Source organism: Sus scrofa, chromosome 11, assembly GCF_054392235.1.
Source record: "Sus scrofa isolate SSC_HxYL_T2T_F1_AM1 chromosome 11, Sscrofa_HxYL_maternal_Yorkshire_Landrace_v2.0, whole genome shotgun sequence".
Taxonomy (NCBI): domain Eukaryota; kingdom Metazoa; phylum Chordata; class Mammalia; order Artiodactyla; family Suidae; genus Sus; species Sus scrofa.
In genome coordinates, this window is record NC_139393.1 from 22189383 (window position 1) to 22203508 (window position 14126).

A 14126-nucleotide genomic window follows, 5' to 3' on the forward strand; every position below is an offset into this window, starting at 1 on the left:
ACCGGAGCCACAGCAGTAACAACACGGGATCCTCAACCCATTGCGCCACCAGGGAACTTACTCCAGAAAAATTTTTTTAGATCTATAATCCTGCACTCAGACTATTAAGAAATCGCCAAAGCTGAAAGTTATAGATAATAAATTATGTATAGGGTTTGAGTAAAAATGATTGCAGAGCCCTACATTTAAAAATGCTGTGGGAGTTCCCGTTGCGATGCAGCAGAAACAAATCCTACTTGGCACCATGAGGTTGCAGGGTTCGATCCCTGGCCTCACTCGGTGGGTTGGGGGTCTGGTGTCATCAGCTGGGGTGTAGGTCAGAGACGAGGCTCAAATCTGGCGTTGCTGTGGCTGTGGTGTAGGCCGGCAGCTGTAGCCCCAATTAGACCCCTAGCCTGGGAACCTCCATATGCTGTACGTGCAGAAAAAAAAAAAAAAAAAAAGGTGTCTTAATACTCATTTATGTTTTATGTTAAAATAACATGTTTAAATCTGGAACAAGACAGGGATGCCCACTCTCACCACTGCTCTTCAACATAGTTTTGGAAGTCCTAGCCACAGCAATTAGACAAACAAAAGAAATAAAAGGCATCCATATAGGAAGAGAAGAGATAAAACTGTCACTGTATGCAGATGACATGATACTATACATAGAAAACCCTAAGGACTCGACCCCAAAACTACTTGAACTGATTAATAAATTCAGCAAAGTAGCAGGATATAAGATTAACATTCAGAAGTCAGTTGCATTTCTATATACCAGCAATGAAATATTAGAAAAGGAATACAAAAATACGATACCTTTTAAAATTGTACCTCACAAAATCAAATACCTCGGAATACACCTGACCAAAGAGGTAAAGGACCTATATGCCGAAAACTATAAAACCTTAATCAAAGAAATCAAAGAAGATGTAAAGAAATGGAAAGATATTCCATGTTCCTGGATTGGGAAAATCAATATTGTAAAAATGGCCATACTACCCAAAGCAATCTACAGATTCAATGCAATCCCTATCAAATTACCCATGACATTGTTCACAGAACTAGAACAAACAATCCAAACATTTATATGGAACAACAAAAGACCCAGAATCGCCAAAGCAATCCTGAGAAACAAAAACCAAGCAGGAGGCATAACTCTCCCAGACTTCAAGAAATACTACAAAGCCACAGTCATCAAAACAGTGTGGTACTGGTATCAAAACAGACAGACAGACCAATGGAACAGAATAGAGAATCCGGAAATAAACCCTGACACCTATGGTCAATTAATCTTTGACAAGGGAGGCAAGAACATCAAATGGGAAAAAGAAAGTCTATTCAGCAAGCATTGCTGGGAAACCTGGACAGCTGCATGCAAAGCAATGAAACTAGAACACACCCTCACACCATGCACAAAAATAAACTCCAAATGGCTGAAAGACTTAAATATACGACAGGACACCATCAAACTCCTAGAAGAAAACATAGGCAAAACACTCTCTGACATCAACATCATGAATATTTTCTCAGGTCAGTCTCCCAAAGCAATAGAAACTAGAGCAAAAATAAACCCATGGGGCCTCATCAAACTGAAAAGCTTTTGCACAGCAAAGGAAACCCAAAAGAAAACAAAAAGACAACTTACAGAATGGGAGAAAATAGTTTCAAATGATGCAACTGACAAGGGCTTAATCTCTAGAATATATAAGCAACTTATACAACTCAACAGCAAAAAAACCAATCAATCGATGGAAAAATGGGCAAAAGACCTGAACAGACATTTCTCCAAGGAAGATATACAGATGGCCAACAAACACATGAAAAAATGCTTAACATCGCTGATTATAAGAGAAATGCAAATCAAAACTACCATGAGATACCACCTCACACCAGTCAGAATGGCCATCATTAATAAATCCACAAATAACAAGTGCTGGAGGGGCTGTGGAGAAAAGGGAACCCTCCTGCACTGTTGGTGGGAATGTAAACTGGTACAGCCACTATGGAGAACAGTTTGGAGATACTGTAGAAATCTATACATAGAACTTCCATATGACCCCGCAATCCCACTCTTGGCATCTATCTGGACAAAACTCTACTTAAAAGAGACACGTGCACCCGCATGTTCATTGCAGCACTATTCACAATAGCCAGGACATGGAAACAACCCAAATGCCCATTGACAGATGATTGGATTCGGAAGAGGTGGTATATATACACAGTGGAATACTACTCAGCCATAAAAAAGGATGACATAATGCCATTTGCAGCAACATGGATGGAACTAGAGAATCTCATCCTGAGTGAAATGAGCCAGAAAGACAAAGACAAATACCATATGATATCACTTATAACTGGAATCTAATATCCAGCACAAATGAACATCTCCTCAGAAAAGAAAATCATGGACTTGGAGAAAAGACTTGTGGCTGCCTGATGGGAGAGGGAGGGCGTGGGAGGGATCGGGAGCTTGGGCTTATCAGACACAACTTAGAATAGATTTACAAGGAGATCCTGCTGAATAGCATTGAGAACTTTGTCTAGATACTCATGTTGCAACAGAAGAAAGGCTGGGGGAAAAAATGTAATTGTAATGTATACATGTAAGGATAACCTGACCCCCTTGCTGTACAGTGGGAAAATAAAAAAAATTATATAAAAAAAGATATATATAAAAAAATAATAATAACATGTTTAAGGTAGGTATGTTTCTTTGGGGAGGATGACTCTGCACTTTAGACTTTTTCAATTAACAGAACCAGCACCCATGCTGGTTATTGGCATATGGCCGGCGTGTCACCCCTCACATCCTTAGTGGACTGGGTGGTCTTCACAGTGATACTTGGTACCTGGCACTGGGCTGGCACATCACAGGCCCTTAATAAATGTGTACTGAATGAATGAATGAATGAATGAAAAGAAAATGAGAGAGCCTGGGGGAACATGGCCAATATCCCAAATCCTCAAACTCTCATTGGTGCCTTAAGAGAAAGAGATGGAGAGAGAAGAAAGAAAAAAAGAGAGAGAGAGAAAGAGATCTAAGTTTTCTTTCTCTTTTCTACCAAAGATGTAACGCACCTCAGGGCTACAGGGACTACTTGCACGTATCGTTTATGTGATCAACCCGAAGTCAAGGAGCCTGGGAAAAAAGTCAAAAAATCTCATGTTCCCCGTAAGGCGTTAGAAATCGATACAGACTGGATAAAGAGCAAGATTCCGGTAAGTGTGGCAGCGCCTCGGTGTTTTAACTTTGGGCAGAGGTTTGGGGGGTTCAGGTAAGACATGTACATACCATCGGGGAGCTCTCAGGACCAATACACAACGTGAATACCAACAACAAAAATGTGTTCCATAGACAGAGGCACAGCGAGCCTGTGGGGTATCCCAGACTGACTGGGACTTTTACTGGGTCACTGAGACTCTTCTCTTTGTAGGGGCTGTATTAAGCAATTGGATGGGGTTGGGAGTAAAGGAAATAGATAGTATATAGGTCCCTCCTCTAATGAATTTAAAATCTATATTAAAAAACAATCACTTGGTGAATACATAGGTAACTGTGGTACTGCCATACAATGGAATATTACTCGGTGCTGAAAAATGAGCTATCAGGCCATAAAAAGACATGGTCATATATAAAGACAACTTTATCCTACTAAATCAAGGAAGTCCATCCGAAAAGGCTACACACCGTAGGATTCCAATGATATGACTTGATAGACAGTGCAAAACTATGGAGGCAACTCAAGATCAGCGGTTGCCAGGGCTTTGGGAGAAGGAATGAGTAGGAGGAGCCCAGAGCGTTTTTAGGGCAGTGCACATACTCTGTATGATGTTATAATGGTGGAGACCTGTCGTTGTGCATTTGTACAAATCCACAGAAGGTAGAACACAGGAGGGAACCCCAGTGCAAACTATAGACTCCGGGTGATGGTGATGTGACCGTAAAAGCTACGCTGATGGTGGGGAGGCTGCATGTGTGTGGGTGGACAGAGGGCCTAGGGGGAATCTCGGTACTTTCTGCTCAGTTTTGCTATGACCTGCTCTAAAACAGCAAGCCTACTTTTAAAAATCAATCACATGGTGTAGGTATAAAGATGGATACTATAAAGCCATAAATAAAAACTAGTCTCAAAATATTAGTCACTCAGGAGTTCCCGTCGTGGCGCAGTGGTTAACGAATCTGACTAGGAACCATGAGGTTGCGGGTTCGGTCCCTGCCCTTGCTCAGTGGGTTAAGGATCCGGCGTTGCCGTGAGCTGTGGTGCAGGTTGCAGATGCGGCTTGGATCCCGCGTTGCTGTGGCTCTGGTGTAGGCTGGTGGCTACGGCTCCGATTAGACCCCTAGCCTGGGAATCTCCATATGCTGTGGGAGCGGCCCAAGAAATAGCAAAAAGACCAAAAAAAAAAAAAAAAATATTAGTCACTCGGAGTGAGCTGATCATCAGGTCTGAAGCTCAAAAATGAGGCGCTGAAATGGGAATTAGGAAGACGTGCTAGACTTTATACCTTCTGTAAAGATGTACTGAGCACCTACTATGCCCCTGGCGCTCTTGTAGGTGCTGGAGATACGAGGGCGAACAAACAAAGTCCCTGAACCCATGGAACTTAGGTTCCAGTTGAGGAGAAGTGGATACACACGATTTTGTTCACTGCCACGTCAGGCATTGTTGGGTGCCATGGGCAGGAAGGCAGCATACAGGACTCTCAAGGTGTTGGGCTGAGAGAGGAGTGGCTCTCATAGCTTTAGGGCAATTGGGGAAGTGCCCTTTGAGCCTAGACTTGCATGACCAGAGGGAGCCACTAGATATCTGGGGGAAGGGCATTGTAGGCAGAGCTAACAAGTGCAAAGGCCCTGAGGCCTCTGCCTCAAGGACAGCTGTAAGCGAGTGAGAGATGGATGGGAATGAGTTCGGCTCCCCAGATCAGGTAGAGCCTTGTGGGTCATGGTTTTATCCTAAGGATGCTGTGAAGCCATCGGAGGGTCCAGAGCAGGGGAGAAACATCATCTGGCTTATGCTCCAGGAGAATCTTTCTGGCTGCTGCATGGGGAATAGGCCTAAGGGTGCAGAAATAAAGGCAGAAAGTCCAGTTGAGAGCCAGACACCAATGCAAGTGAGAGACAATAGGCATTTCCACTAGGGTGGTGAAAAGCTGTCTGCCTCAGGGTTTTTTTTTGGTTTTTGTTTTTTGCTTTTTAGGGCTGCAGGTGCAGCATATGAAGGTTCCCAGGCTAGGGGTCGAATCAGAGCTAGAGCTGCCGGCCTACACCACAGTCACAGCAACGCGGGATCCGAGCCTCAACTGCAACCTACATTGCAGCTCATGGCAATGCCGGAGCCTTAACCCACTGAACGAGGCCAGGGATGAAACCCGCTACCTCGAGTTTCCTCGTGGGGTTCCTTTCCACTGCCCAACAACAGGAACTCCTGCCTTGGCATATTTTTTGAAGGAAGCATCAAGAGGACTTCTCACTGAGTTGGAAGTAGGGTGTGAGAGAAAGAGAAGACAAAAAGATGGAACTACAAATTCTGGCCTAAACACTGAAAACAAGCTGTGTTATCATTTACTAAACTGGAGAACACCAGGAAATGAATGGAAATGAAATTTATGTAACATCACACAGGGTATGAAGCATCCCTGCGTATAATGTCAGCCCAGCTTTTCCCCAGCCGTCCTGTGGGATGGGTGTGGCAGTCTTATCTTCCCTTTACAGTTGAAGAAAGGGAGACCCAGAAACACGTAGGTGACTGTCTCAAGGACACAGAGGCTGTGTTATTAGTCAAGGCAGCGTTTCTCAGCTGCTGGAACAAACGATTCCCAAGCTAAGAGGCTTAATAACCAGAAGCGTGTTTCCTGCTCCCGCCCCATCCGATTTGAGGCTGGTGGCTCTGGAGTGGCTTCCTCAAGCCTGGCTCTCGGGAAGCCAGGCTCTTTCACCATGGTCTCCACCGTCTTGCAGTTCATCGTGTCCAGCTACACAGACAGGAAGTGAAGCCAGAGCCACGGCTTACATTCCAACCCTCAAAACGAGTCACAGGACCGCACCCGGATGCAAGAGCGCTGGGAACGGCACGCCTGCTGCGGGTCCAGAGGGAAACCCAAAGCATTTGCCCCGAGAAGCAAACCAATTGAACATCTTAAAGTGAGGAGGGTGGGCTCAGTCTTGGCGAAAGTGGGAGAGAACCAGAAACCAACAAGGTCAACCAAGGCATGGACCCTTTCGGCTTCCAAGAAGGGATGGGAAGCTCAGCATCCCTTCATCTCTCACGGCTGCGTGTAGAAGACAAGTGCGAGGGACCAGTGAGCACGCCTGCGGACAGAGGGAGGAGTTAAGGGAAAGGCAGGGCACTTCCCAGGTTGTAAGAGAGAACAGATGATCAGGTCTTTGGGCGCCCTCAGAGAAGGCCACCAGCTTTCCCATCGCCCCGGCCTCCCCTCCAGTCCATCCATCAATGGAAGCTTCCTTGGTTTCTTGCTAAGCAGGTCAGTGAACTCCGTCCTCCTCCCCCACCCCCGCCCATGTGGTCCCTTCTTTCTTAGCTTGTAGCTCTGAGCCTCATACTCTGTCCCCAAGCAAATGGTGAGGAGATTTAGACCTTTTTTTTTTTTTTGCTTGCTTTTTTTTCAGGGCCACACCCATAGCTTATGGAAGTTCCCAGGCTAGGGGTCAGCTTGGTGCTACAGCTGCCAGCCTATGACACAGCCACAACAACACGGGATCCGAGCCACGTCTGTGACCTACACCACAGCTCATGGCAACACTGGATCCTTAACCCAACTGAGCGAGGCCAGGGATCGAACCTGCATCCTCATGGATACTAGTTGTATTTGTTACCGCTGAGCCACAACGGGAACTCCTAGGCTTTTAGATGTGCCATTTGTGATGTATTTCCTGGTAAGAGAAAATCAGACAACTCTACCTCTGTGTCAGAGATTTTTCTTTGCCCACGAGGTCCTCATCATTAGGAAAATGTCCTTCCACGACAAGTGAATTTGACAAGAAGAAAGCATCCTGGAAAAGTCTGGCTTTCACATGGCTTTTGAAAATGAAACCTCAAATACAAAATCCTCTTCCATGAGCAATATCCAGCAGCTGCTTATGGACTGACAGGCATAAACCAACCACAGATGTCTGTACAAAGCACCATTTTAGGAGTTCCCACGGTGGTGTGGTGGGTTAAGGAACCAGCATTGTCTCTGCATCTCCAAAGGTTTGATCCCAGGCTTGGCACAGTGGGTTTGCTGTGACGTAGGTCATAGCTGTGGCTTGGATTCGATCCCTGGCCTGGGAACTTCCATATGCAGTGGGTGTGATGATTAAAAAAAATAAAAAGCACCTTTTAATTTTTTTTTTTTCTTTTTACAGCCAGACCTGTGGCATATGGAGGTTTTCAGCGAGGGGTCGAACTGGAGCTACAGCTGCCAGCCTACACCACAGCCACAGCAATGCAGGATCTGAGCCGTGCCTGCGACCTACACCACAGTTCATGGCAACACTGGATCCTTAACCCACTGAGCGAGGCCAGGGATGGAACCCGAGTCCTCATGGATACTAGTTGGGTTTGTTTCTGCTGAGCCACAATGGGAACTCCAAAAAGCTTAAAAAAAAAAAAAAAAGAGCAGTGACTTTTAGACCAAATGACAAGGCGGCTGGAGCTTAATGGCTGGAGGCATGGTATCTCCAAGAACAAGCCTGGGAGGGGATGGGGTGGGCAGGTTGTGGGCGTCTGGATAGCCCCGTGGTGCCGGTCGTTTAGCCTCTCTTAAGTGGGGACAATGGCAGTGCCTCCTCTGTAGGGTCTGTTGAGGAAGGAGAATGATGCCCAGGGCTGCATGTGGACACAGAGTCAGTCACAGAATCATCAACGTCACCCCAGGGAGCCGTTCCTGGGCACTGAGGGGCCTTGCCCTGGAGAGCCCACAGCAGCTCCTCCTCAGATGGCTGCATCTCTTTGTCTTATCTCAGATTTTGGCATTCTGCTGTGAGCTTGCTTGCTTCCTTTCTTTCTTTCTTTTCTTTTCTTTTTTCTTTTTTGGCCACCCCATGGCATATGAAGTTCCGGGGCCAGGGATCAGATGCAAGCTGCTGTGGTAACCTACGCTGCAGCTGTGGCAATACCACGTCCTAAACCCACTGTCCCAGGCCGGGGCCCAAACCTGCATCCCAGTGCTGCAGAGATGCTGCTGATCCTGTTGCACCACAGCGGGAACTCCAGCTGTCAGCTCTCTTGAACAAAGGATTCTTTGATTATTAAAAATGATAGTTTGAAAACCACTGATCTGACATCTAGAGTAACACAAGATACAAGATGACCTGAAAATCGTCCTGCTACAAACAGGTGGGAAATTTAGACAAAATGTAAAAAAAAGCATCCTTTTAAATGTAGAGCAGAGCATATAAGAAAGTAAGGGACAGAGTTCCCATCCTGGCGCAGCGGAAATGAATCCGACTAGGAACCATGAGGTTGCAGGTTTGATCCCTGGCCTCGCTCAGGGGGTATAAGGATCTGGCATTGCCATGAGTTGTGGTGTAGGTCGCAGATGAGGCTCGGATCCTGCGTTGCTGTGGCTGTGGTGTAGGTCAGCAGCTGTAGCTCCTATTTGACCCCTAGCCTGGGAACCTCCATATGCTGCAGGTGCAGCCATAAAAAGAAGGAAAAAAAAAAAAGAAAGAAAGTAAGAGAGGTAATACCAGAAATAGAAACTGGAAAATGAGAAGAAGAGAGTGAGTGTGGTGAGTGTGGTATCAGTGAGGTGGGGGCTCCCTGGGGAGGAAGCATGAGAAGAACAATCCTGATAACCCAGGGGCTCCAATGGGGACACACATTCTTTTCAAGCACACGTGAAATAGCTGCAAGAAATGACACACTTGGCCACAGAATGAGTCACAGCAAACACGAAAGAGCTGATATCATATAGACTCTGTCCTCTTACTCCCATGCATTTTAATTGGTAATAATAACAGCATCCAGCATTGCTGCAGCTGTGGCATGGGTTACAGCTGCAGCTCGGATTCCATCCCTGCCCTGGGATCTTCCATATGCCTCGAATGCAACAAATAATAACAAAAATAAACAACAACAACAATATAGCCAAAGCTCCTCCGGCACCTGCAAATTTAAAAACACAGTTGTAAGTAACTTGTGAGTCAAAGGAGAACTCGTACTGGAAATTCGAAACTATTCAGAATGAAATGAAAGATAAGCATCTACACTTGGAAGAAACCGCTCAAGCAGGATTTTCACAGAAATGCTATCGCCTTAAATGCTTATATTAAAGAAGAGGAGGAAGAGGCTTGTGAAGAAGAGGAAAGCTGGCAATCAATGAGCTCACCATTCAACTCAAGGGATTAGAGCTGAATTAATAATATAGAAAACCCACAGGAGGCAGACGTATATAAAAAATAATGACAGGAACAGAAATTGATACACTAGGAAACAAATAATAGAATAAGCAAACTAAAAACTGGCTCTTTGAAAAGACTAGTAAAATAGGCAAATCTCCGGGCAAGATTGATCCAGAAAAACAAAAAAGAAAAGGCATAAAAACTACTATAAAGAATGAAGACAAGGCCACGACTAAGAGAGAGTAGAGAGGTTTTTTTTAAATATTGTATCACAAAATTTTTATGGAATTTGAAACTTTACATAAAATAAACAATTTCACAGGAAAATACAACTCACTAAACTTATTCAAGAAGAAATAAAATACCATATGCAATAGATAAGCAACAAGGACCTACTGCATAGCACAGGGAATCACATTCAATATCGTATAATAACCTATAATGGAAAATGATCTGAAAAAGAATCAGTTTTACATACACACGTGTGTATCAGGCCAGATACATTTACTGTGTTTCTGGTGTGCAGCAAACTGAATCACTTTGCTGCACACCAGAAACATGGTAAATCAACTACATTTTAATGAAAAAAATTTTAAGACAACAATAAAGGCCGTACCGACAGCAGTGCTAATCATTGTGTCAAATGGAAAACAAAACAAACAAACAAAAAGGCAGCAGAGAAAGAAATACCTGATACCTGAATATCCCAGTGTCATGGGTTGAACTTTGCCCCCGCCCCCCCACCCCCCGCAAAAAAAAAAAAAATGTTTAAGTCCTAACCCCCAGGGCCTCAGAATATGACCTTAATTTGAAAATCAGTCTTTGAGGATGGAGGCAGTTAAGATGAGGTCATAGTGGAGCAGGTGGCCTCTAACCCAGCACGACTGGTGTCCTTACAAGACGACGCCACGTGAAGACACAGAGACGCAGGGAAGATGCGGCGGATGCTGGAACCGTGAGTGTTCAAACCAAGGAGCGGTAAGCATGGTGGGTCATCACCAGAAGCTACGAGAGAGGCCTGGGAGGGATTCTTCCTCAGAGCCTTGAAGAGAACCCACCCTGCTGAGGCCCCATTGTCGGACCACAACCATCAGAGAATACAGTTCTAGAGTTTTAAACTGCCTGGGGCTGTGGCAGCACTAGGAAATGAATACAACCAATAACCATGATAGTTTTGTTTTGTTTTGTTTTGTTTTGGTCTTTTGCCTTTTGAGGGCCGCACCCACGGCATGTGGAGGTTCCCAGGCTAGGGGTCTAATCAGAGCTGTAACCGCAGGCCTACACCACAGCCACAGCAACACCAGATTTGAGCCGCATCTGCAACCTACACCACAGCTCATGGCAACGCCGGATCCTCAACCCACTGAGCAAGGCCAGGGATCGAACCTGCAACCTCATGGTTCCTAGTTGGCTTCGTTTCCACTGCACCACAATAGGAACTCCACCTATAGTAGTCAATGAATAGTTTAAAATCTGCACACACGCACACACAGTGATCCAGCTCACCCTCCTTAGCACATAGATAAACCAAGGCCCTGAGACGTTTCCCATCTGGAATCCCCAGCAAGTTGGTGGTGGTGATGGGTGGGTGGCACGTGGGCATCAGAGATACGGAGACTGAGCCCAAGCCCTCTAGTGACAGCACCTGCTCTGATTTGGGCCCGTCAGCCCCTGGGCCCTTTTCACAGGCTTTTCTCTTCTTCCCAGGTACCTCAAGGTGATGGAAAATTAATTCTCTACCCCAATGAGACTGTCTTCCAAATTCTCTTTCCTGATGGATCAGGCCAGATACAGTATCCACTGGCCCACAGGGACACTCCAGTTGACACATTTGATACCAAAAAGTCTCTGATTTGGGGCCGGGGCATGGGTTTTACTGAAGCCCGCATCCTCTGCTGGGCTCTGCCTTCGCCGGGCTCCCAAGAGACTGTTGGTGCCTTAACCGTCTCCCAGTTACCCTTCAGGACACCTGGCTGTGCTCATCCTCAGTATGAAAGAGGGCAAGTTCACGTACATCATCCTGGAAGACAGTAGAAAGACGTGTATCCGGGCCCTTGTCAACAACTCCGGCCACGCCACCTTCTATGATGAAAAGGGAGGCGTCTGGTAAGCGGGGGGGGGGCCCCGAGTCACGAACACCGCTCCCCGTGCAGAGGCAGTGGGGCTGAGGTTTTGATTCCCAGTCTGCACAGCCATCCTCTCGGTGGGTAAGCCTCTCTGTCTCTCTCTCTGTCTCTGTGTCTCTCTCTGTCTCTCTCTTGTGTCTCTGTCTCTGCCTCTATCTGCCTTTCTGTCTCTCTGTCTCTCTCATCTCTCTCTGCCTCTGTCTCTCTCTTATGTGTCTCTGTCTCTCTGTCTTTCTGTCTCTGTCTCTCTGTGTCTCTGTCTGTCTCTGTCTCTCTGCCTCTTCCTCTGTCTCTGTCTCTATGTCTCTCTGTCTTTCTCATATGTCTCTGTCTGTCTCTTCCTCTGTCTTTCTGTCTCTCTCTCTGTCTATATCTGTCTCTCTCTCTCTGTCTCTCTTGTGTCTCTGTCTCTGCCTCTATCTGCCTTTCTGTCTCTCTGTCTCTCTCATCTTTCTCTGCCTGTCTCTTATGTGTCTCTGTCTCTCTGCCTTTCTGTCTCTGTCTTTGTCTCTCTGTCTCTGTCTCTCTGTCTCTTCCTCTCTGTCTTTCTGTCTCGCTGTCTCTCTCTGTCTATATCTGTCTCTCTCGTCTCTCTCTGTCTCTCTTGTGTCTCTGTCTCTGCCTCTATCTGCCTTTCTGTCTCTCTGTCTCTCTCATCTCTCTCTGCTTCTGTCTCTCTCTTATGTCTCTGTCTCTCTCTTATGTGTCTCTGTCTCTCTCTTATGTCTCTGTCTCTCTGCCTCTCTGTCTCTCTCTGACCCACACGTGAAGGGACGGGTATGACGGGGCCAGTGAGACAGGCCCCTGGCCTTACCATCTTTTTGCACCATCACTTCCCCACCAGGAACTAGCAACCACAGACTCAAAGCTGGAGTGAGGTGGGTCCCTATCGATTTCATCTCTGAGTCACTTAAGAATCAAACCTCATGAGAATTTCCTTAGAAGGACCCAGTGCCCCTCTGTTCCAGGTGCCTGGGAGAGGAGGGCATGGCGAGTGCTTTGTGGGGGAGTGCGTTGTATTTTACAAACGTAACTTCTAGATATTTCATTGTAACTAACTTAGTTGTTATGTTCCTATTTCTGGTTATGGTGGGAAGCTTCATCTTACCAATTTAAGGTAATTCAGTCACTTCAGAATTTTGCTTTTTTAAAAATGTTTTGTCTTTTGGGGGACACGCCCACAGCTTATGGAGGTTCCCAGGTCAGGGGTTGAATCAGAGCCATGGTGAGAACTCCCCAGAATTTTTCTCCATCTTTCTGGTATAAGAACTCTGTCTTGGGAGTTCCCACTGGGGCTCAGCAGTAACAAACCCTACTAGTATCCATGAGGACGCGGGTTCGATCCCAGGCCTCGCTCAGTGGGTTAAGGATCCAGCATTGCCCTGAGCTGTGGTATAGGTAGAAGATGAGGCTCAAATCCCGAGTTACTGTGGCTGTGGTGTAGGCCGGGGACTACAGCTCCAATTGGACCCCTAGCCTGGGAACCTCCATATACCACAGGTGCAGCCCTAAAAAGACCAAAAGAAAAAAAAAAAAAAAAAGACCTCTGTCTTTTCAGGATTCCTCTCCTCTTCCATTCCAAGTAGCCATGGAGTGGGAAATGATCCACCTTTATACTTTCTTCTTGATAGGCAAAGCCAGACTTTTTTTAAATTCCTCAAAAACCCAATTTTCACTCTCCAGTTCCTGGTTTTTACAAATACTTTTCTCTGCTATGAGGTTTTTTTCAGCACCATTTCCCAGTTGACTACTCTGTTCTCAGAGGTATCTGCCCTTCCTGGAAGGCTCTTTGTGTAAAATTTAATGCCCGCAAGACTACAAAGCCACAGTCAACAAAACAGCGTAGTATTGACACAAAAACAGATGTATAGATCAGTGGAACAGAACAGAGGGCCCAGAAATAAACCCACACACCCATGGTCAATTAATCTTTGACAAAGGAGGTGAGAATACACAATAGAGAAATCCTATGTTTTGACACAATCGAGAAATCTAAGTCTCTTCAGCAAGTCATGTTGAGAAAGCTGGACAGTCGTAGGTCAATCATTTAAGTTAGAACACACCCTCTCATGACACACAAAAAAATAAGCTCAAAATGGTTTAAAGACTGAAATATACGGCACGACACTGCAAAACTCCTAGAAGAGAACATAGGCAAAATATTCTCTGACATAAATCATAGCAGTATTTTTTCTTTTTTTTTTGGCCATGGCTGTGCCATGCCAAAGTTCCTGGGTCAGGGATTGAACCTATACCACAGCAGTGACAATGCTGGATCCTTAACCCACTGCACCACCAGGGAATTCCAGCAATATTTTCTTAGATCGGCCTCCCAAGGCAAAAGAAATAAAAGCAAGAATAAACAAATATGGGACCTAATCAAATTATAAGCTTTTGCACAGCAAAGGAAACCATCAACAAAACAAAAGGACAACCTACAAACAGGGAGGAATTATTTGCAAGGGAAGAAACCAACAAGGACTTAATTTCCAAAATATATAAACAGTTCATACAACTCAATATCAAAAAAAACAAAACAACCCACCCAATCAAAAAAGGGCAGAAGATCTTAGTAGACATTTCCCCAAAGAAGCCACACAGTTGATCAATAAGCACATGAAAAGATACTTAACATACTAATTATGAGAGAAATGCAAATCGCTTCAAAA

General features: G+C 45.5%; 1 protein-coding gene across 4 annotated transcripts in view; it reads left to right on the forward strand.

Moving 5' to 3' along the window:
• The window catches only part of ERICH6B (glutamate rich 6B), an 80484-nt gene that overhangs the window by 60653 nt on the left and 5705 nt on the right, over positions 1-14126 (forward strand). For all 4 annotated transcript variants that reach the window (XM_084981803.1, XM_084981801.1, XM_084981802.1 and 1 more), the window contains 3 exons: positions 3053-3204; positions 11039-11124; positions 11285-11437. In XM_084981803.1, the coding sequence (XP_084837929.1) occupies positions 3053-3204; positions 11039-11124; positions 11285-11437 (391 nt within the window). The remainder of the gene's footprint in view (positions 1-3052; positions 3205-11038; positions 11125-11284; positions 11438-14126) is intronic.